General features: G+C 42.1%; 1 protein-coding gene across 1 annotated transcript; it reads left to right on the plus strand.

Annotated features, from left to right (window-relative positions):
• Positions 1 to 11,688: 11,688 nt before the first annotated feature.
• On the plus strand, positions 11,689 to 23,155 carry LOC136940753 (polycomb protein suz12-B-like). Its single transcript, XM_067233038.1, has 16 exons — positions 11,689 to 12,293; positions 12,942 to 12,988; positions 13,090 to 13,154; positions 13,517 to 13,585; positions 14,105 to 14,154; positions 14,252 to 14,337; positions 16,988 to 17,225; positions 17,339 to 17,441; positions 17,558 to 17,663; positions 18,189 to 18,375; positions 18,504 to 18,592; positions 19,087 to 19,230; positions 19,450 to 19,607; positions 19,751 to 19,949; positions 20,085 to 20,164; positions 21,940 to 23,155. The coding sequence occupies exons 1-16, from the start codon at positions 12,107 to 12,109 to the stop codon at positions 22,391 to 22,393; spliced, it is 2,262 nt and encodes a 753-aa protein (XP_067089139.1). The 5' UTR covers positions 11,689 to 12,106; the 3' UTR covers positions 22,394 to 23,155.
• The last annotated feature ends 1,311 nt before the right edge of the window (positions 23,156 to 24,466 follow it).

The following is a 24,466-nucleotide window of genomic DNA, read 5'->3' on the forward strand; positions in this document are numbered from 1 at the left end:
TTAGGTTTAAGTTGTGGAATTATGATCTTCCATAATTCAATTCAAATGTTGTTAATGAATCTGGTACAGGACTGGGAAATACTTCAATCCACTGTAAACTTATCTATAATTACCAGGCAGTATTGACCCTTCAGTTTTCTTATTGTTGAGCAAACACATGTAACAGCATCTAATAAGACAATACATCATCATTTGATATTCAACTCCTATTAGTCATGCCTAGAAATGACAATCAGTTTCTTTGTTCCCTTCTTTAGAAAATCAACTGTTAGTCTAATTTCTTCCACTCCAAAAAACCCTTTCTGTCTTTTAAAACAGTTAAGTTTAAGACCAATATTGTTTTAGATTCTCTATTTTACCAAATCACACCTCTTTTGATAAAAGCAATTTCATTATGCCAAACCAGAATCCGTATGCTTCTTAAATGAAATAGACCAAATAATGTTCTTAATGTAGCTATTAACCAAACATTTTTCCCAACTATATTTTCTATAAAGGTCAGATAGGTAGAACTTCATAACCCGTTTTGCTGCAGTTCAAAACGAGCCAATTAGCTCAAACCATCATAACCACAATTTATCAGACTTGATGAGTCTTCCCAAATTATTTTCAGAACTGAATGTTATAATAACCCTCTTCATGCACTAATACCATTTATTAATACAACATTATCACAGCCTAACTGTTTATCCCAAACAGTATGCCAGGCTCTGATAAAACTCTCAAATAAAACTTAAAACCAAATTACAATTAAACTCCAAATAAAAATACATTTAGTTTTTTCTCTTGCTCATTTTTAACCAAATTACATCTAATACCTCTGCTATCACCTTTATAAGATCTCAAGTAACGGGACTCTTTTAGCCCCCACCTTTCTCCATCTCTCCTTGGGATTTCTGTAACTTCTTGGTCAAAGAAAAGAAAACACACCACACTCCTCTCTATTTTTATTCAACACAAAACAAGTTCAGGGACTCTAACCCTTGGAGTGGATTTTACCCTCTCCTTTTTTATAAACACAAAACACAGGCCTACAGGGACTCTCACCCTTTTTGAAGAGGACTCTAACCTCTCCTTGATAAAGACAAACCACGTGTTAGGACTCTCACCCTTTTGAAGAGGACTCTAACCTCTCCTTGACAAAGACAAAACACGTATATATATATGGGAGTCAGGTGGCTGAGCGGTGAGGGAATCGGGCTAGTAATCCGAAGGTTGCCAGTTCGATTCCCGGTCATGCCAACTGACGTTGTGTCCTTGGGCAAGGCACTTCACCCTACTTGCCTCGGGGGAATGTCCCTTTACTTACTGTAAGTCGCTCTGGATAAGAGCGTCTGCTAAATGACTAAATGTAAATGTGAAATGTAAAAGTATAGGGACTCTCACCCATTCAAAGAGGACTCTAACCTCTCCTTGACAAAGACAAATGTGTAGGGACTCTCACCCTTTTGAAGAGGACTCTAACCTCTCCTTGACAAAGACAAGCCACGTGTTAGGACTCTCACCCTTTTGAAGAGGACTCTAACCTCTCCTTGACAAGGACAAAACACGTGTAGGGACTTCCACCCTTTTGAAGAGGACTCCAACCTCCCCTTGACAAAGAAAAACGTGTAGGGACTTCCACCCTTTTGGAGAGGACTCTAACCTCCCCTTGACAAAGACAAAACACAAAAACGGTTGATTTTCCACCACTGTTGGTTTGACTAGGTACGATGAAACATAGTAATCGTCTAAATTTGGTTCTCAGAAAATGGATACAAAATGAAACATATATAGACATGACTGGATAATAAAATATGAACATTATAGAATTTTAAGAATTATATTATATAGTAAAGGACTCATATATTCATAATATGGCTCCTGTAAAGTCTCCTCCTGTTAAAGGCCAGGTTCATCCTTGTATTTCTTTTAAATTATTTACATTTTTAAAGTGAATTATTTCTGTTAACCTATTTTCCACTGTATGTTGGTATGTTATTTCTGTTACTGTATGTATATTATGTTTGTATCTTCCAATAAAGACAAAAAAATAAATTAAAAAAAATAAACGGTAGCCGAATCCTGCAGTTACCTGTGTGAGAGGCAGGTAGTGTAATATACATTGTTATAATAATAATAATAATTAAGCCTCTATAGTGCGTAGGCTAATTAATTCCTAGTCAAGTCAATAGCGTATATTTTGCTGTAGCCTTATGTTTTGTGGTATGTTCGACCTCCGACAGTTTAGAAAAAAGCAGAGAACTGATGTTTAAATGTACAGTGCATTATGAACACTGCATAATATACTAACCCCCTTGGGTTAGAATATTAATCTAGGCCTACATAATCAAAATTGGCCAACTTTAGACATTTCATAAACGTGTTCAACTTTATGCATATGTAGCGCCCTCTCAGGCCAGTTGACTACGCCACCCCTTGAAGTGGGCTAATTTATATCTGACCAAGGGGAACTCAATAATGCTATTGCACAGTTTATTTTGGAGAAAGTATAAAAATAATCTTTATTAATAAATATTGCACAACAGTGGAGTTGGTTGGTCACCAGATAAAGAAAATAATAATAACATACATGGACAGTATGGGGGCTGGGGAACCTCGGCAATGGGCCACTAGAAGAACTGATGTCAGGCCAGGTCTCTAGGTCTCTATAACACACGTGGTCTTGTGCACACTCAATAACATGTGTTTAAATTCAGGGAAAATGCACTACAATATTCACGACACTCGTGATACGTGACCAAGCAATTAAGAGTTCCCCTACAAACACACCGCACTCTCTGTAGGCTACTAGGGTGAGAAAAACTACAGAGACCGGCTATGGATAAGTCGCAAGTGGCCTTACCAGCACTGAGGTTATTAGCTATGAAGGGGGAAAGGGAGACAGACTGGAAATAAAGTAAAAACAATAATAATAAGTCCACTCTAGCCTGCGGCACACATTTACACCTATACATATACGACACAGGCCGATAGGCTAGAGGAACTTAAACCGACACAATAAAGTAAAGAATCTATGAGCGGCACCAATGCATCAAACACAAGTGTACGAAAAAAAAGAAAGAGAACAGCAACTAGCACTCCTGTGTAGCTGCGAGGGTCTGACACTGCAAGCATATAATACACTGGTAAAAGATACATAAACACTACATCATGATTTGCCCATATACTACAACCAGAATAGTAAAAGACCGCTGCTACGTTTAATAACGTACCTTGTTACACACAACACGGCGTCACTCCCCCACACGCACATCGACATACAGCGGCTCCGCTTTCCTATACAATAGGTAACAAGTAGCAACTTAGCAAGGTAGTCAACAGTGACGGAAAAACTTAGAAACCTTTGCTCAGACATACCTGTCGATTTCACGCAGCACCCGTGACTCTGCTACACAGCCCGAGAACCAGTGGTGTTAACAATGAGCTACCGGCTTTAGGACCCCGGGTGTCTATTTATAAGCTTGTGGATAATACGTCCGGTAGCTTAATTAATTGCATCCCCTTTCCCAATTAGTGACGCACTGCTGTATGACAGGAAGAGAGACAGAGAGAACTAACTATGCAGCTGGAAAGGGGCAGGGAGTAGGCACCAAACTACTACTGCTTGCCCACTTGCTACACATAAATATATGTGACTCTGTAGCCTACAGATAGGCCTACAATTTGAGACAATTTAAGACAAGCATTTCATGACAAACTATTCAGTGTCATTCATTTTACGAAAATGAATTTGTAAATAATTGATGAAAGGAGATTGTAAATAATTGATGAAAGGTCATATACACATTTATTAAAGATTTGTTTTGGCATGAAAAAGTATTATGCTGAAACTTTACAACCACCAAAGTGTGAGCGAAAAAAGAAATGTGTGCGCTATGCCCCATGTATGGTCAGAGGGGATTCAAACATTCAATAGCCTACCAAATAGGCAAAGGAATGCACCAGATATCTGGCCAAAGGTGCTGCTCAGGCAATGCAACTAGCGGCATGGAGATTAAATCTGTTCACATTTGTTACATACTGTATTTGTTCTTACAGCCGATATGGCCCAGTTTCCCAGACATGGATTAAGCCTAGTCATTTTTCTCTTACTTTTGGACTAGGACTACAGGTTTAATCCATGTCTGGGAAACTGGGCCATTAATAATGCGCGCTCCTTGATCAGGTTTAATTAATGGCACTCTGTTCCTTGCTCCACTAATTTACAACTCCGTTCAAACATGCTCTGACTAATGCTGGGTACACACCACAAGATAATCGGGCAGATTTTGGGCCGATTTCCCCCTTCCGACAATCCTAGGTAATGTCTCGACAATCCTAGGTTATGTCCCGATTATCTACAGATTTTTTATCAGATTTTCCCTTGATGTGAGGTGTGTTAAGAGTGACCGAATTTGCTCGGAAGAACGTCGGAGCCGCTCCGAAATCATGATGTGTGGGGGGAACCCCGAGGACAAACACCACACACTATAGGATCAAAAAGGTTAAATATAGGATTTTCTTGTCCTCATGTTTGTGGTCTCTCACATAAAAAAAATCTTATGATTAAAAAATATTTGTGTGTGTACCCAGCTTAACACAGGTCTCTATCCTCTATAGACCTATCTTGCATTTTTGAGATGTTTCCCTGCTCCGACACACCTGATTCAAATGAATGGGTCGTTAACCAGCTCTGCAGAAGCCTGCTTATAACAATTCATTTGAATCAGGTGTGTCGGAGCAGGGAAACATCTCAAACACGCAGGCCCTGATAGGCCGTAAGGTGAACCCTGTTATCGTTTCAACCCGCTCCACAGTCTGGCATCTACACAATCTTCAGCTCATAAAAAAGAATGAGTCCTGCTAAGCTACCAAAAAAAAGTTTGTCGCTGAAATTCCAGTCGATTGTCGATGCGTCTATGTTTTATGCAGAACTACTTCAGAGCGTAATAGGATTTTGGTGGCACGGTTCGACACGTGATCCTTCTACACCAATAAGGTAGATGCTCTTTGTCAACATGGATGGATATGGTTGTCAAGTAGAGGATGGGACCTTGCACGTTACAATGTTTCCGATGTTTATTTTGCAGTGGCGGCCCGCCACGACTAAATGTCTGCCGCCATGGTATCAGAAATAGGGCTGTACAAAATTGTAGGACGTCTATGTGATTGTTAGAGTGCATGTCGGAGAATAGCATGGATACGTGCTTCACACTGCAGTTGGGATTGTGCGTCTTTGAGAAGTCGTATAGCTAACTTGTCAGTTAATTTAAGCCTGTTATTGTATTAGTCTATATTCTTGCTAATTTAAATTAAGTTAACTGGTGATCTGTATTATTCCCCTGCTAGCTAAATTGCACATGTCTGTTGATTCGATAGCGATTGCTGCCTTTGCTTACGTTTGTATTTTCGGTGCATTACTATGCAGGGGGGTGTTCCATCAACGTCACTAACGCAAGTCGCGCTAACACAAATAAGTCTCACTTGGGTAAACGTCAATTTAGACTTAAGCCTCAAGCCGTTCCAATAATGTTCCGTTCCACTAACAGGCAACGCTAATTCAAGCTAGACCTCAATAAGCTTAGACTGTGCAGCCCAGATCAGGCGATCGTCGAAAAGAGGAGTTATGTCGCAAAAAGTATAGCGTAAAGCAGCAGAGGGGTGTTGTTTCAGCAGCGTAAATTGATTGTAAATTGAAATTGAATGTTGCCGCAATTAACATGGCAAGGGAGACAACTTGTCAAACCATTACGACCGTTAAAATGCGTAAATTGTAGACCTACCAAATCTACTTAACATATATATGTGCATTTAGGCCTACTGATAATTAGCGTAATTTGATGAGCTGTCTGAAACCGTTCTGACAGTAGACTAGCCTGTGGCCAATATTCTCAACAGGAGATTGAGAATAATAGCCCAAAAAAGAACGTGGCAGCAATTGAAAATTGTAGGATAAAATTCAAAACACTGAAGAAGGCCATTAATTGCACTTGATGTGGGCTAATAATGTTTTTGTCTTCACATCTTGAACAAAATCTAAAATTACTTCAAAATAACTTTGCCACACACATTTATTAACTGTTGGGCTAAATGCTGAGCTTTAAGATAAAAGGGAAAGATAACCATGACTTAAATGGGGATTCACTGAAATGACTAGTATTGCACAGATCCAGCACTGACTTTTTAGATCAGAAGGTGACCCAAACTGCACACTTTGTTTGACAGAACAGTCATTTAAAATTGCTCAGCATGACTATCATTATTATATTACGAGTATTTCCAATTAACATAGTCTGCCTCCACAGATCCAGAGGGGGCTTGGACAGTGACAGACTGTGGCTGTACCAAGTGTTGTCACAGCCTCACTTTGGAAAAGCATGCGCTACTGGGAACATTAGGGGAGACTGTTGGGCACAGAATCTAATGGTCTTCTTTGGAAAGGGCAACATTTGGGACACTGCAGTCTACTACCCTCCTTTCTACTATTATAGTCTACTCTCCTTTCTATTCCTTTCTACAAAGGATGGTAGGCTGCTCTTATGTGTTCATTGCCATCCTTAAGAGTTGCTAAAGTGTTATTTCATATATATATATTAATGTTTTTTTTGTTTTTTTAAGAATGACAATTACATTTATCTAGATCAACTATGCTGGGCCTGCTGAACCTATACTTCTTCCACAGATACTAGTCAGGGAAGCATTACTTCTGTCTCTGAAGACCCTTGGGGCTGGTGGGATAAACGCTCTTTGTATAATCTGAGCACCTTCATCCACCACAGGGTTGTCAAAGAACGGATACGCCATAATTGATTGTAACTTGTCTAGATGCTCTGCTTAGTTTCTAAGTCCTTATTTTATGTCAATTAACCAATGGCTTTTGAAAACAGTTAAAGTGACATTATTTCTTAACTTGTTTATTTAAATTAATATATTTTTTGGAGATGAAGTAAACATGTAGCTAAATCTAATGTCTGCACTTCAATAAGTCAGAATTTACGTTTCCGAACATGGACTAAAGTGGTTTACGCGCTGGAATTTACTCGACGGAACTGTCTGTTGAGATTCTGTTTCAGCCTGTTTTAAATTATTTGCAACACATTTTAGTTTAGCTTGACTTTTAGCCTGACACGGATCAGGCTAGTTCCGAAGTATAAGTTACCTTGGTTACGTAGCTAGAACTAAAATAAACCACCTTAATGAAACGGAACTCTTGCTAAAGTAAGTGAGACTTGGCGAAATACGTCTCGCTTTTCCTTAATCGACGTTGATGGAACACCCCCCAGAAGTAGTTTTAATTAATAAATAGTGGGTTTATTGTTATTTGCTACAGAATGCTTAGCCTATCAAGCTCAAATGAAACAGACAGTGTACATGCTTTTGAGTACCTTAATCGATAGGCTAGGCTACTGACCAACGTCAATTATTAATACGTCAATTAATAATTGGCAGCATTTATTCCATTTAGAACATACTTTATGAGTGGAAGGTCTCTAAGTAGCCTAACCTTATTGCTTTAGGGGAAATAGTATGAAAATATGTGCAATATTACATTAGTTATTAAACTAGGCTATTACATTAACCTGGGGGGGGGGGACAGACAGACAGACTTATGTCGTTGTTGTAACATTCATTCATTCATTCTTCATTCATACCTCAAAACACTGATCAACCATAAAAACAATCGTAATGAAAAATATGAAATATTATATATAAAACTGTACAAAACAGGATAAGTAATAATAGATTAAGGACACTCAGTCCTCACTGTCAGTTATCTTCCAGTTCCTCAGTTTCTTTTGTGGCGGCACAATTACAACAACGACATAAGTCTGTGCAACACAGTCCTGCAGAAAAACATGAACATCTGCCTGTCTCACACTCACTTTTGCAGCCGCAGTGTATCACATGCAAAACACTGTCAGGGGCCGAATTTCTGTTACGTGCAAGGTCCCATCCTCTATTTGCCAAACATATCCATTAGTGATGTGTTGTTCGTGAACGATTCGTTCATTTTGAACGAATCCTTACAAGGACTCGGGAGTAACGAGTCCTCTCCAAGAGTGATTCGTTCATTTTCTCGTGGCCGCGCATCGGGACTGTTGCATAGGCTCGTCCAAGTAAACAGAAATGATTCGTTCATTTCCCGACTCGGTCTTCAGGTACGAGTCTTTGGATCACGTGACCTGCATAGGCTCTGTAGTGGTAGCTAGAGGAAACACTAGAGGGAACGATTTGTTCATTTCCCGACTCGGTCTTTCTACGAGTCTTTGGATCATTTTTCACGTGACCTTCATAGGCTCTGTAGTGGTAGCTAGAGGAAACGAACGATTCGTTCACATGATACGTGTTTGCAGTGGACGGATAGACCCCCCCCCCCCCCCGTTGAAATGAACGAATGACTCGAAAAAAGATTCGTTCATTTTACTGAACGAGATTCAAAGAACCGAATCAGTAAAATGATCCGAACTTCCCATCACTAATATCCATCCATGTTGACAAAAAGCAGCTACCTTATTGGTGTAGAACGATCACGTGTCGAACCGTGCCACCAAAATCCTATTACGCTCTGAAGAAACTAGTTCTGCATAAAACATAGACGCAACGATAATCGACTGGAATTTCAGCGACAAACTTTTTTTTGGTAGCTTAGCACGAATCGATCTTTTTTATGAGCTAAAGATTGTGTAGATGCCAGACTGTGGAGCGGTAATCATTTTCTAAAAGACTTTTCATGGTTCACCTTGCAGCCTAGAGGCAAGCAGTGTGAAGTGCCTTTCCCAAGGACACAACGTCATTTGGCATGACCGGGAATCGAACCAACAACCTTCTGATTAATAGCCTGACTCCCTAACTGCTCAGCCATCTGACCCCCGGACTGAGAACAGGCAGAAAAAACTCAGTCAGTCAGTATAACCATGGGTATTGCAGAGCTTCACTTTCCATAATCTGTTTGGAAATTGGCACAATGGTTCTCTGTACAGGATTCTGGGTTCACTCAACGCTTCACTTAAAAGTCCTCTAGCAGCACAACACTGAAATTATTGATTGTTTTTAATTGATTTGTATTGAAATCATGAATTTAGTGCATGACATATTTCCCGCAAAATCCCTTCAACACTAAGTACCCCTTGGTCAGGGTTGCCAGGTCCAGCCCAAAAAATTGGGTTGTACAACCGAGGAGTTAAAGGTCCCATGACATGAAATGTTCACTTTAGGAGGTTATTTAACAATAATATGAGTTCCCCTAGCCTGCCTTTGGTCCCCCAATGGCTAGACATTTTTGAGAAAATGAAAGCTGAAACGGTTGTTTTTGAAAATGTCCCTATTGTGACGTCACAATAGGGAAGGTTACCTCCCCTTTCTCTGCTTAGCCCGCAGAGAATTTGGCGCACCAATGAGAAAATGAGCTACGACTGCGCGAGCGCGATATCAGAGCCTGTTTAAGGAGAGCCTGTCCACTCCCTATTAAGTAGCCTGGCTCTGCCCTCCTACGTACTTTTGCTCAATTTGGATTTTGCTTTTGTACTAGGTCTGGGATTTCAGTGCATCAGTCGGTTTTCAGAAACAATTTTTTTGTAGGTACAATCAGCGAACAGAGGGAGTGGCTAAGAACGATGACGTTGATGCCCTCCTCCCCACGGGGTTCAGGAAAAGTTGGATTTTCCAGCTACGGCAGCTAGCTCCGTGGTGAAGGAGTTGGCTAAGGCGAACGTTAGCGATTTGTTATGGCAGATCAAAGTGGCTCTGGGCAGATCCAATAGTTTTAAACTTCAACAGAGTACCCGCCTTCAAGGAAGTTAACGCTTGTCAATGGAGCGATCCCAGACCCTCTGTACAAATGAAATGTACGAGGGTCTGGTTAGGACCAGGCTACCTATTTAGCCCCATTGTACTGAATATTTTTGCAGTTCCACTAGAGTTCCACTGGGGGTGATCGCAAGCCAGTGCAAAATGAATGGGAGTCTATGGAGCTAAACGGCTAAATTTGTCTTTTTCGCCTGATTGTCGTGGAGAAATCTCAGATTTGATTGTAGTTTTTGCATGTTCAACATGGATTATAGGTCGAACGTTGAATTAACGACTACTTATGTCCTTTTGATTTCTTACAGGGTGAGTCGTTGTTGTCCATAACACGCTAGCATTCTGCTAATGAATGCTGATTGGTTACTGAAGGACTGACTACGACCAGAGATCCCGCTTGATGGCATCCAAAGCGGAATCAGAATGTCAAAGCATTAGCAACATTAGCAACAACATTAGCAAGCCAAAACTCTTTTTCACATGTGTATTGACAGGGAGAGCCTAACCTGTCAGCTGTGTTGTGATGTCTCGAGAGAAAAAAGGAAGCGACCACAGCTTGCCGTAAAGCAGTATATCTGGTTGTACGATGTGTATGACGTCATTGACATTTTAAAAGGCTTTTAAGAACAGAAAAGCGAATTTAAAAAAATCTAACACCCAGCAGTGTGTAATTGTTTTGCCTCCCATTCCAAATTCAGAATTCAAATTACTAGACAAAATATTATATCCCGAGAAAAGTGGATTTTGAAGGGTATAGCTCCATAGACCTCCATTCATTCTGCACTCGTTTGTTAGTGCCCTCATATGGAAATAGAGTGGAACTGCAAGCAGTTCAGAACCGGAAGTTTCCCGAGAGTGGCAGTTCTCCTTATATTAGACATTCTCTGGTGATATTGTTTTTTCCTCGAGACATCATGGCTTGCAAACGACTGAAGCATGGCAGTTAGCCCTGTCTCTTTCTTCCTCATAGCATTTAAAGCTACATACACAGAAACGGCAAGTCCTGAGGAAAGCTCATTGTGGGACTGCTCGTAGTGGCTGTAATTCTGCACCAAGGCTGGATTTCGGGAAAGAGACTTCAGATACAGTATTAGGGGACCACTAAGGCCTATATAAAAGCATGCAAAAACAGCATGTCATGGGATCTTTAACACATGTATCCAATAGATGCCTCCATAGTAAAAATATAAAAATGACTGGTGGATTAATATTTTCCTTGATTTCTGCTATTTTCAGGTTTCATGGTTCATTACAACAAATTATTTAATCATGCCGCTTCCTATCACCACCGAACAGAGACACAGAGCAACAATTACTTTATGAAAGGAGTCACTTTAGTAAAGGAAGTGTGTGTAGGTTATGAACTCTGAACTCTCCCCACACACTTTCCCCATCCGTGCTGTTTACCTCTCTACCAGCGCAGGCCACCACGGGGCAGAAATGCGGCGGCCGCAGTGAGATTTAGAAGTAGCCCCAAAACCCGCCAACCGCAACCAATACATTTTCGCCCGCTACACTGTTTTCAAAGTAGCCCAATTTGCTAGAAACCCGCGGATATGGCAACCCTGCCCTCGGTTCATGTATCTCTACCAAACCTTCTTGCATTAGAACGACGATGATTCGTACCAATGAGAACTCTCACTTTCCCCAACAAGTCCTTTGATTTGACGAGCACCCGTTAAGGCGGGTTCTTTAGACACAAATCATGGAGGTTTTGGAATTTTATATTATCTGCATGTTATTTTTATATTGTAATTTAACAAGGTTGGTTCATTTCACTTCTTGCATTTTTAGAATGATCACTGTCTTCTGCCTGGACACGCGAACTATACGATGTCGCCGGTACATTGTGTTTCAACAATCCGCCACCTGAGCGGCTAAACAGCAGATAGCCTCGTTAGATGTTCTTTTTATGGATTTCCCCTAGCTACTCGGCTGCTGGAGCAGTGAATAGGCATCTCTAGTTAGCAACGCTAAGCTAGCTACAGAATCCGGTTAGCTTTAGTGAGCTTCTTATCTTTGATGTTCAGTCTCAAGGAAGTGTTTTGAGATAACATTTTGCGCATTTCCATGTCACTTCTCGAGTTCCTGCCTCGGGAAAACTTGGCGTTTTCTTGTCAAAACATCCACATTTAGTCAGCTGATAAAGCCATCAAAACTGACAACTACTGTGTTTATAGCTAGCTACAACATTTCACACGAACAGAGCTACAGTTAGGTTAGCTGGCGAACGTTAGTTTATCGAGTCCTTTGTTTTGACAAAGAACTAGCGTTTTCTCCCTTGACATATTGTAAACGCGCGTGACACTTTGTTTTTTGTGAAATGGCTCCCCAGAAGCATGGGTCTTCTGGAGGAGGTCACATTGGTTCGGGCCAAAGTTATGGCACCAATACCGGAAAAGCCAATGGCAGTGTGTACCACTCCTCTGCTGTGGTGATGGCCGCAGCCAAGAAGCCCAAGATGGAACACGTTCAAGCCGACCATGAGCTCTTCTTGCAGGCCTTCGAAAGTGAGTTGCTTGTCATCACTAGTTATGCTATTGAGAGTGTCCTGCATGCAATAAAACATTCTAACCTAAGTGCTTTAAGTGGATATAAAAATGTGTGCTCGGTTTGATACAAGTTTGTGACACTTGACAGAATAACCAGAAAATAGGATTTGGAAAGCAGGACAAACAAATAATAAGTATGAACAAATATTACCAGGTTTCAGAATCAAATTATTGATTTGACGTGTTAGATTATGAGCTGTAAATAATACGCTACCATTTACTGCCAAAAGTTAATACAGGTGGAAATACTTTTATATATTACAGATTCCGTTCGCAATATGAGGGGAAGAATAGCGTATATTATTCTTTAAACCCCACACGTTTATTTATTCTGAACATAATGCTGAGCCACGTGCAGCCAGCTCCGAAGATGGCATGTGCTGCCTTGGAGATGTGTATTCCACTGATAACATTACTGTAGCGACGCCTGCGTCCTAAATCATGCACGTCAGCATTAAACAATGTTTAATATTAGATCAGAGCTGTTTACACGGAAGTTAGTTATGTCCTAGTTATAGGTTAAAAAAAAAAATTGACCTCCGAAAGTCATCATTACCGACAAAAAAATACCATGTGATATGACGGATGTAATTTGTCTATTTTCAGAGCCAACTCAAATCTACAGGTTTCTTAGAACCAGGAACTTGATAGCAGTGAGTCTTCAAGTCTTACGCATTTGCAACATTCACAACTGCCTCAAGTCACTGAGCATATGTTACCTTTGAGTAATATTGTTATTTGTGTTGCTTTTCAGCCCATATTCTTGCACAGAACTCTCACTTACATGTCCCATAGACACTCAAGAACAAATGCCAAGAGGTAAGGTTCATTGAAGCTATTGGGTTTCCAAAGGGTAATGTTTATTATTCCAGCTGAGAAGTTTCTTGTTAACTATTATCACTATACCAAATGTACAGTCCCCTCAATTGTCTTGATGCACATTTATTGGGTCACGGTGTGGTCCTCCATTTGCCCGCCCTGCCCCTTCACCCAACTGCCCTACCAATCATGTTTCGAGAATTGGACTACAGCTAGGGATTACCACCAGTCTCTATAAGGAAGCAGCGTGAATTATGTGTATGAACTGTGTATGATCACCTCTGCATCTGTACTATATAGCCTTCTATATACAGTTGATGTTCCTCTGTGTGCTGGTTTTGTTAATGTATTTCTGGGTACAGGAATTGCTCCAAAGTGGATGACCTGCTGTTCAAAGTGGAGAAGATGAGGGGCGAGCAGGAGACGCACAGGTGAACAACTCAGACCCCATCCTGGGCACTCTTAACTTAGTCTAATGCAGTCTTCCTGATGTAGGTTAACATTTCAAAAACAGGCCTTGCCTCTTTAAAAAAAGAAATCATCATTGAAATCATCCCAATCACTGAACTTTGGCGACTTACTTTTATTAGATATTTGGTAGCCCTTCACCTGTTTGTAATCATTGTGTCGTGGATATGTAGTTCAGACTTTAAATAGTACCACATCTTACCTGAGATGAAGGTCATGCTTGACCCACCTGGCATTACAGTACATTTACATTTCGTTATTTAGCAGACGCTCTTATCCAGAGCGACTTACAGTAAGTACAGGGACATTCTCCCCTAGGCAAGTAGGGTGAAGTGCCTTTCCCAAGGACACAATGTCATTTTGCATGGCCGGGAATTGAACCAACAACCTTCTGATTAATAGCCTGACTCCTTAACCGCTCAGCCATCTGACCCCCACTATAATGACAATGGCATTCAACAGTTCTGTGTTCATCTCCTCAGCTTGGCCTCTCACCTGCAACTCACCTTCACCGGCTTCTTCCACGAACTTGGTACGTCTTGAATCAAGTATATACTTCTTCTTGGATGACTCACAATAACACTGCTTCTAGGATGTTTCTCAAACTCTGCTTTGTGACCCCTTCCCAGAAAAGCCATCACAGGACTCTGAGAATGAGCAGAACTCTGTGTCTTTAGAGGTGCTACTGGTTAAAGTCTGCCACAAGAAGAGAAAGGTGTGTGTACCTTTTATTTGTTTGATGGGACTTGTTTTAGAGTAGGATCTTACAGACTGTATACTGTATAGACAAGTTTACGCGCCAAATCCCAGGGGGCCGCCATAACTCTACACAAATGCACTTCATTTCCGCCGGAAGTGGTTTGCAACGCGTCTGCCGGTGTAAACACAGCGACACAGTCGATGCTAGCTTGGGATCACGGTTCTACTACTTTGACATACTTGTCGTTTGACATTTACTACTGGATAAGTTGCCAACGTCGTCGCCATACTTTTAAGTACATTTTAGAGTAGATTTATAGTTATAAAGCTTTTGCCAGTCCATCATTTTGGAGCTTTTAACATGGAGCAAAGGCAATGTCAGAAGATGACTTTAGTCGGTGATTCATTAGAACATTTGTTGTCTAGCTCTTCAATCTCTCAGCAAAATGTAGGCTAATTATTTGGCTAAAGGATGCCACACGTATCAGACAGAAGTTGTTCTATAAATTCGTAGCTCGACATTAAAAACATTTATAGTCGGTAGACTGATCGCGTTGTTGTACCCAGTCAAAGGAATAAACACACAGGAACATCATGAACATTCAATGGTCTTGCCAGTTATCCTGGCAAAACATGTAGCATAATGTTCTTTATTTATTGCCAGGACACGGTCCAAGTAGCCTAGGCATACATAACATTGAAAGCTAATTCGTTTGGAATTTCTAGGCTATTTATGTTACATGTTGATGTTCAGCCTATTCAATTTAACAACTTCAGAAGGACAAGACAGGCAGTCCACTGTTATCCTTATTTAAGTGGCTTGTGTATATATATAGTGGCCTGAAGTGCCTACTTATCTATTCTTCCTATGAACCCGGTTATGACTGCTTTAAACAAGCACCGGTTGGCTACACACCTCATGCTGGGCTTATACAGATGTGTGTATTGGCACTTTGAAAGGTTTGAATTATTATATCCACATATCAATGTAGAATTATTAAATCCACTGCAACAATAGGACAAAGGAACACCAACAAAATAATGAATAGTGAATAGCCTACAAACAATAAGCATACTACTGTAGTATAACTGTAACAGGCTAGAGGCGATTCTAGGTTTTAAAACTGGTGGTCGTAGCACTCTATCTAACCACTCGTTCAGGTGCTTTCTCGAGTGTTTGCAACCAACTACCGCACACGTCGTTCCCGAACCACTTTTCTTCATGTTGTAAATTTTATATCCTCTTTGTCACTGCGATATCAGTGCTTTGTCGGCACAACGGAGCTAGCTAGCAAAACAAACCCAGCCCGCCAGAACGGAAGTGGATTGCATCGAAGGGAGGAGTTTAGGAAGTAGAGCGGAAACGGCTCAAAAACTTGTCTATAGGGCTGAACGATTTAGGAAAATAAGCTAATTGCGATTATTTTGACTAATATTGCAATTGCGATTTAATATAGGATTATTATATGATTTATTATTAAGAAATATAGATAGGTTATATACTACTGATCTCCAGTCAGCAACATAACACACAAAGTTCAGAAAAATTAAGGAAAACATACCGCCTGTACCCCTTTGAAAATATTTTGGTAAATCAAAGCTAAACTTAGGCTAATAACATGTGGGTTGCACTTTCTTAACTAGCTAGCTACCGTTTTGGAGAGAAAAAAAAACTTGCGCTGTGGGAACCGTCAGAAATATTTAGAACTCGCGCATCTAAAGGTTAAATCTTAAAAGAAAAAGAAACGTCTGAACATTTCTGGTCCAGTCAGTAGCCTAACAGAAACATAATGGCACTGACAGCCATAGTGATCCTACTGTGTGTATCACCGAGGGGCATCATATCTTTTGTGATGAACGCTGTTACTGCTTGAGTAATTTTGTACATGAATATGGAGTTAGGCTTTGAAACATTTTGATCAGTGATCCTGTCGGGTGTTATTTGGTTTATTTGACACACTGGTGTTCAGCATTTTAGCTATGCATCGTACATGGCTTAGTGGTGTTTTTTAGGGCTGAATTAGGTTGGTGGTGTTGCCCCGTGAGGTAGCAACGTTAGCCAGGCAGGTTTTGCACAATACTTGACACTGCGCAGCATCTTTTTTAAAGGCAAAATTGGCGAAGTGTCTGTAGTGTCAGGTTCTGTCAAGCCTGAGGCCATCGTACAGGTCAAGGTAAAGTGTAACGTGCACCAAAGAAAAATCGCAGCCTTTGCGGTTACAAAATCTTGTTTTGTCACATCGCGATATTATCGCAAATGCAATTAATCGTTCAGCCTTAATACTGTATATTCTTTCTTTCTTTTTCTCGCTTTCTTTCTCTCCCCCCTCCGCACATCTCACTACCCTGTTGTCTCCCAGTGAGGACGTGGATACGTCTCATATGCTACATCAACCTCAGAGGAGGGTCAGTTAACAAGACTGCCTCACTGTACCTCTCCGCGCCAGTCTCCTCCTCCTCTCCTCCCCACAAGCTTGCCTCCATGTCACCCGTGTGTGTGTGTGTGTGTGTGTGTTGAGCGTGAACTTGAACATCCCTCCTCTACACACTTGTTTGACCTGGTGTGTTGCATATGAAGCATATGCCAGAGATGTTGAAGGGGTGGGGGCGATGAAACGACAAAAGGACTTGAGACACTCTCCTCCTCCGCCCCTCTCCCCACCCAGGATGTGAGCTGCCCAGTGAAGCAGGTCCCCACGGGGCAGAAGCATGTCCCACTAAACCCGGACCCCAGCAAGCCGGCCAGCTGCCCCTCTCTGCTGGTCTCAAGCAGCGAGTTTGAGGCCAGCAACAGCCACATGATCAAGTCTTATTCCCTGCTGTTCAGGGTGTCGCGGCCAGGCTCCACCCACCGCGGCCAGCTCAACGGACTGGGCCGTGCCGAGGGCACTAACGAAAACAAAGGTGAGTCGGTGAGGGAGGGAGTGGGTGAAATTAATTAATTCAACATGTTTTTGCATAATAACTTAAAGGTTTGCATATACTTATTTGAAACGTATAGTGTGTGTGTGTGTTAGACTTTACAGAGGAGCTGCCAAACAGGAAGAAAAGAATGTCTTCTCTCAGGGACGAGGGAGAGATGACATTTGTGGCTCAGATGACTGTGTTTGATAAGAACAGGTGTGATGCTGAATTCCACACACGTCCCAGACGGTAATCTTCCTGAGAAACGGAATGTCTTCTGTAAAGAATGTTAACGTTCTAATCCTCGTGTTTGCACATACTCGCGTGTGCAGGCGTCTGCAGCTGCTGGATGGGGAGTATGAGGTGTCTATGCAGGAGATGGAAGTGTGTCCTGTTAACAAGAAGAGGGCTACCTGGGAGACCATCCTTGATGGAAAGGTGTGTGTGTGGGGTGGGGGTGGGGAGGCATGACAAAATAGATAACATACAACCACAAAACAGACTACAAGACAGCCGTAAAAGTGAGACATATAAAAAGCAGACCCATCTACAGTGAGTTATAGGGACAGTTCACCCAAAAATACACAATACATGCTCAAAGCTCCCAAAAATAAATTTGAAAACCTCAACAGCAATGTCTCTTTCCAGCAATCATTACCTGGTTACTCAAGATGAACCCCAGACCTTATTGTTAGCGGTTCATGTTGGAACAATTTTCTTTTTCTACTGAACTTCCTACATTAAACTGCTTTTCAAATGTATTTTGAGCACCACAATCCTAAGTGCCATCTAGCCTCATTATTTCGAGAGAAAGCAGACATTTCTACGGCCGATATCTCCAAAATTCGGCAACTCACACAAAAAAAATCTAGATCGACAAATAGGTAAGTGAAAAAATATTTTTGGGTGAACCATCCCTTTAACTATAATCTCCGGTCTGTAATCTTTGCTGCTCTACCCCAGTGCCTGCCTCCGTTCGAGACCTTTTCCCAAGGTCCCACGCTGCAGTTCACGCTGCGCTGGACTGGCGAGGCAAGAGGCCGCTCCACGGCGCCCGTGGCCAAGCCCCTCGCTACACGCAACTCAGACTGTGCCAGCGCTGCCACCAGTGAGCCCAGACCGGGAACTGTCAGACCGTCCCACATGCTAGGTGAGATGGCCGGGAGGGGGTTAAATTGGGGTTTCCATAACTTGTTCTTAGTCTGTGAGTTTGTGGATGGCCAGCCAATCTGCCTGCTGCGCTTCCTGACTCACTCGCAGCCCTGTCCTCTCATGTAGTACTGAAGGAGCCTCTGAGTAGCGACATACAGACCAGGAGAGAGAACATCTCAATGGAGACTCAGCAGAAGCTGCGCATATTCTACCAGGTGAGACACTCATCACACACTAGAATAGATGTGGAGGTTGAACAAGTACTAAGAATTTCATTTGTGATCTGAGAAATATAGGTACCAAAACCACTGAAGAAATGTCATCACCAGCTGCATCACTATCTATAATTCTAGAAATATGTGTGTCACCAACATCATCGCGGGCACTGTGCCCAATCAATAATTCCAGGAATCTGTGTGTGCCACCAATTTGATCTTGGGCACTATGCACTAGTATAGCCTAATTCTAGATATTTTTTCATTCTTTTAGCGGGGGGGAGGTCATTTTGGCGGGGCGGGCTGCCCCTCCAAAACAATGGTAGGGGTAGGATTCATAGCAGGGGGCCAAAATCATTTTCTGTGGCAATTACCTTTTTCTCTGTTATTGATTGATTGGTGTGGCATTTGTTCATTGTTTATGCCCCCCCCCCCCCTCCATTTGACTGTACCTACCTTTTACCACTGCCATTCTTTTAAACTCCGCCTCTTAGTTCCTGTACAATAACAACACGAGGCAGCAGACTGAGGCCAGGGATGACCTCCACTGTCCCTGGTGCACCCTAAACTGCAGGAAGCTCTACAGCCTGCTGAAGCACCTCAAACTCTCGCACAGCCGCTTCATCTTCAACTATGTGGTGAGGGACTGTGTGTGTGTGTGTGAGCAAAAGACAACAATCAGGAAATGGATCTCCAGTTACAGAACTGCCTTAGTGCTTGAGTAGATTTCGGCTCTTCTTCCTAACTCCAACCTCTCCCTGCTTTTCTTCTCCCCTTCCCTTTTTTTCTCCTGTTCCTTATCCTCTCAATCGCCTGTCTCTTTCCTTTCCTACTCATCCACCTCCTTAACCCCCCAGCCCCATCCAAAGGGCGCCCGGGTAGACGTGTCCATCAACGAGTGCTACGACGGTTCGTACGTGGGCAACCCCCAGGACGTCCACAGCCAGCCTGGCTTCGCCTTCAGCAGAAATGGGCCCGTCAAGAGGACCGCCGTCACACATGTCTTCGTCTGCAGGTAACACACCCACAACACTTTGATCACACATGGACACGGAAAACTGAACCAATTTCTTTTACAAAAATTGCAGCTGAATCAAACATTGTATAGACACCCACTCAGCGGGTCAGTCACACCCTGCCTCTACTCCCCACTCTCAGGCCCAGGCGGGTGCGCCCCAGCCTGATTGAGTTCCTGGAGCCCGAGGACGGCGAGGCAGAGCAGCAGAGGACCTACGTGAGCGGACACAACCGTCTGTACTTCCGCAGCGACAGCTGCGTGCCCCGCTGGCCCCAGGAGATGGAGGTGGACAGCGAGGACGAACGGGACCCCGCCTGGCTGCAGGAGAAGACGGCCACGGTGGGACACTGGCGCACGAACGCACACACGCCATCCTACATGCGCAAGCACAAAAACTCCACACATCCGATAAGCAGACTCAAACACATGGAAAGGCCCATGATGGTGACGTTGATCTGACTGTCTCGTTTGCAGCAAATCGAAGAGTTTACAGACGTGAACGAGGGGGAGAAGGAGATCATGAAGCTGTGGAACCTACACATCATGAAGCATGGGTATGATGGCTAGGGATGCGTACCAAAACCCAGTATTAAATTGGCCCCGGTGCTAAATTATGAAAGACTGTAGTATCGATAAGCTTTGACACTATCGGTTCTGCTTTCAGTACTGGAGAAATTACGAAAATATATTGCCTATTTATTATTGTTAAAGATGGTATAGGCAATGTTATTCGGAAACACTTTTTGTCGTATTTGCCTAAATAAACTTCACATCTTGATAGCAACCAATACATATAAAGGTTTGACGGTAACATTAAATCAATCTGACATCTGTGGGCGTTGCACGACTGTAATAAACACAACCAATCATTAAGCCGGGCTCGGACTAATGGTTGGACGGGCTACCTGTCTACCTGCTTGCACTCTGCCCCTCCAATCAATGTGTGTTACTGTAGTTCTCAATCAGGCAGAGGTATTGTTAACAACTGAGCAAGAGGCACAAGAATTGTGGAGGAACAGCAGGCAACAAATCCAGTTAAATCCAATCTCAGTTAAAAGACGAAAGATAAATCAAACATTAGTTGAAAATAAATATGAATTAGCAATAAGTAAAACCATATCAATGGTCAAGTCAATATTGTTGTTGCTTTTCCACACCAACGTTACTGCAGCCAGCTGTTGATAGCTCACCTGCAATAAGTTAAAACTATTAGCCTATAGAATTTCCCAATACTAACATGCTAGCTTGAAAGTAGTGAATACTACATTTAGTAGACACTCTTATCCAGAGCGACTTACAGTAAGTACAGGGACATTCCCCCCGAGGCAAGTAGTGTGAAGTGCCTTGTCCAAGGACACACCGTCATTTTGCACGAACCGGCAACCTTCTGATTAATAGCCCGATTCCCAAATCGCTCAACCATCTGACATACCGGTTACGATACGACCCCTCAAGTTTTGCTTGGATAATACTGTCACCTCAAATACTTTTGAGATCTAACAACCCAGTCACTGTCCCTTCACTTCACCTTCCAGCTCACTTCCATGTATGTATTCACCAAATCCCGCCAGCGCAGTGACGAATGTTGATCTAGGGTGATGTAAAATAAGTGATTTAACTGTTCAGACTGAGGTTGCATTTCCAAATATCAGACCTGTATCCGATTTAAAACCACATATGAAAGTGTCCCAAATCTGGCAGATTCAATGCCCTTTGTGCTGTTCACACTGTCATCCAAGTAACAGACCTGTGATTTGGGCCACATTCAGCTGCAGTGTGAGCGTAGCCTTAGTTTGTTTGGGGCATGTCCCAATTCCTAGTCGCTGAGGACTTGCTCCTTATCCAGAGTTGGTGACAAATACAGGTATAAATGAGAATATCTGAAGTATAGTGTAATTCCAGGGTTGGGTGATATCATGACAAGTACATCAGCAATGACTGTTGGCTGAATCCATCGGTGGTTGGTTTTCTGCCGGTATTTTGTACTTGTATTTAAGTGCTTTCGTTTTTGTTATTTAAAATGGAATCACCCTATTTGGCAAATATGTTATTTAGCTAAATATGGCTAGGTATATGGCTAGGTAACAATTGGCCTCTTGCAGTTGGTGTGGCTGCTGCTGTTGATGCTACAGTAGCGTGTTCAGCCGGATGGTGCACCCGCAAATAGTGGTGCAATGGTTCACAAAACTCGGTTTGGATCACGGTTTTTAGTCACTCATCTGATCTTTTTTGGGATAATCAAAAAAAGAGACAACATTTTACTTGAATGCCCATTTATTTGAATCTTATCATTAATAATCTGTCTTATCTTCACCCTCCCTTCCGACAGTTATATAGCGGACAACCAGATGAAGCAAGCGTGCCTGCAGTTCGTGGAATGCTACGGCCCCTACCTGACCCATAGGAGCCTGTGCAGTAACTTCCTGCTCCACCTGGTGAGCATGCACGACTTCAACCTGGTCAGCACAGCCACCATCGACCGGGCCATGGCCCGCCTGAGGCAGATCCAGGCCCAGCAGGAGAGGGATGGAGACGGGGAGGGCGGTGGTTCAGCTGGGGAGGGGGCAGAGGAGGAAGAGAAGGAGGGCGGAGACATAGAGGAATGGGAGACAGCGGTCGAGGACATCGATTCGCAGCCTGAGTCGGCGGAGTACGCCAGCTGCAGTGACGACAAGGGTAGCAGCGGGTGCTTGGTGGCCGGCCGGAATGGTGGTGGCACAGAGGACAATCCTGGAACTGTCACCGCTGACACAGAGTGGCAGAGCAAAAGGCTGACTCTTTGAGGCCCCCCCCATAGGAGGAACTGTAGTGGTAGCTGATTGGTTGGGGGATGGAGGGAAGAGTGGACAAGTGGGGAGAGAGGATAGTTCCAAAAAGCCGCACTGAGACATAGTTGACAGGCCAGAACTTGGAATGTTAAGTACACACACACTGGTTACAACAGGGTTATGTCAGGATAAAAAAAAAAATATATATATATACATATGGCCACATATCACATCATAAGTCCCCTAGTTTCTGCCCTTGGCTAAACTTTAGTTGTCCTTTAATCAACATCATTCAGCACTTTCTCAGGTGCCTGTTTTGGATTTGATACTGCAGTTAATTTAATATAGAGTTTGGATGTAAAAGGCATTTATCATGATTGTTTTGTAAGGGGAGTCTTTGAGGGGTTCTTACAACTCGGAAGACTTGTTTAAAAGTGTTTCTGTCTAGTTTTGTTGGCCATTTTGGCCCCCAAAATGATTTTGTACTGACATCTAGCTCTTGGGAAGTGTTGTTCTCATGAAGGTCATTGGCTCTTTGATGAGTTTGCAAGCCTCGTTCAGAGTATCCAAACACTTTACTGGTCAGCCTGCTGTGCTCCTCCCACACCCCAAGGCTAGCCTATCCGGCAGGTACAACTAGTCAGAAGAAGCGTCTCTCATTTCAGTCAGTCGTCTGCATAGATACATTAAATATGATCGCATATCAATGTCTCACCAGACACCTGGTCAACATTGCATGAACTTATGTTTTCTTAAATTAAATTTTTTTGAATAACATTTTCTTTTTGTAGTGTTTTTTGTCATGTCAGTCCTTTGACCCCTGATCTGAAAATTTGAATTTAAGGATGGATTGGAGTAGGGCTGCAACAACGAATCGATTAAAATCGATTATTAAAAGCGTTGGCAACGAATTTCATTATCAATTCGTTGTGTCGCGCGATTATTACGCCATTCAATATGTCGCGGAGATGTTTGAGTATTTTAAAAAAAAGTTTAGTTGAGCGCGGAGCGGAGGTAGAGGAAAGGCCATCGGAGAGACGTTGTTGAGTAACGTTGTTCTGAATCACATGGCGGAGGCAGAGAAATCAGTACGACCCAAGTCATCCAAGGTGTGGGAGCATTTCACACTAAATACATCGAAACAGTGTGTTAATTGACCGAGGTGAAGTTAGTTTCATATTCGACATTCGTCTCACATTCGGAAGACGCTACTTTGTAGCATCGCGTTAGGGACCGGGTGAAAACAACCCATACCATTTTGAAAAATGAGTGTGAGTAGACTTTTATAATATTTTTTGGAATATAAAACCTCAGACACCAGAGTATCTTAACAATGTCTGGTATACTTCCACAGCCTTTACTTTTTCAATGAAGTTTAAAATAAAATGATAGAAAATCACTAAACTTTGAAAATAGCTTAATCCTCGCAAATCAAATTTATTTTCAAAATTGTGTCAAAAAATCTTAAATATACACCAGATTATTCTAATAAAGTCTGGCCTACTTCCACAACCTTTCAATTTTCATTAAAGTTTTAAACAAAACTCAAATAAATTGCTCATCTTGGAAAATAGCATTAAATCCACGCTAATATTAATAACTTTTTCAAAATGTTGTGCCTGTTTGTGCACATTCTGAAGGTTTTTGCACTGTGAATTTGCACTGTCAGTTCAGTTTTTGAATAAAGGGTTGGAAATTAATGCTTTTTTGTTTTTGTTTTTTTTATCCGATTAATCGATTAATCGAAAAAAGAATCGACAGATTAATCGATTATTAAAATAATCGTTAGTTGCAGCCCTAGATTGGAGTGTTCGTGAAGATGAGCACTTGTTATGTTAGTTTACAGATCAAAGGGGATGAATTTTCTGCCGTTATCTTTTTCTTTCTTGTTGGTGACAAAGATCTGGTTTTGAATACGATGTACACCAGTATTCATTTGATGTTTGTCTGATGCTGTCAAAATGTATCAGGTTTAGTTCCTGTGAACACCAAGACATTTCCTGCTTTAACTGACTCCAGGCGAGAACATAATTTGCTTTTGTCTCTGTGGGATTAAGAAGGGTTTTCAGAGCCACGTTTAGTTTGTCT

Source organism: Osmerus mordax, chromosome 3 (genome assembly GCF_038355195.1).
Source record: "Osmerus mordax isolate fOsmMor3 chromosome 3, fOsmMor3.pri, whole genome shotgun sequence".
In the NCBI taxonomy this organism is placed as follows: domain Eukaryota; kingdom Metazoa; phylum Chordata; class Actinopteri; order Osmeriformes; family Osmeridae; genus Osmerus; species Osmerus mordax.

Bases quoted from the DNA above. Each gene is read 5' to 3' on its own strand.
- LOC136940753 (XM_067233038.1), top strand. From the start codon at position 12,107: ATGGCTCCCCAGAAGCATGGGTCTTCTGGAGGAGGTCACATTGGTTCG. The intron at 12,294-12,941 runs GTGAGTTGCTTG...GTCTATTTTCAG, and splicing joins CTTCTTGCAGGCCTTCGAAA to AGCCAACTCAAATCTACAGG. The intron at 17,442-17,557 runs GTGTGATGCTGA...TCGCGTGTGCAG, and splicing joins ACTGTGTTTGATAAGAACAG to GCGTCTGCAGCTGCTGGATG.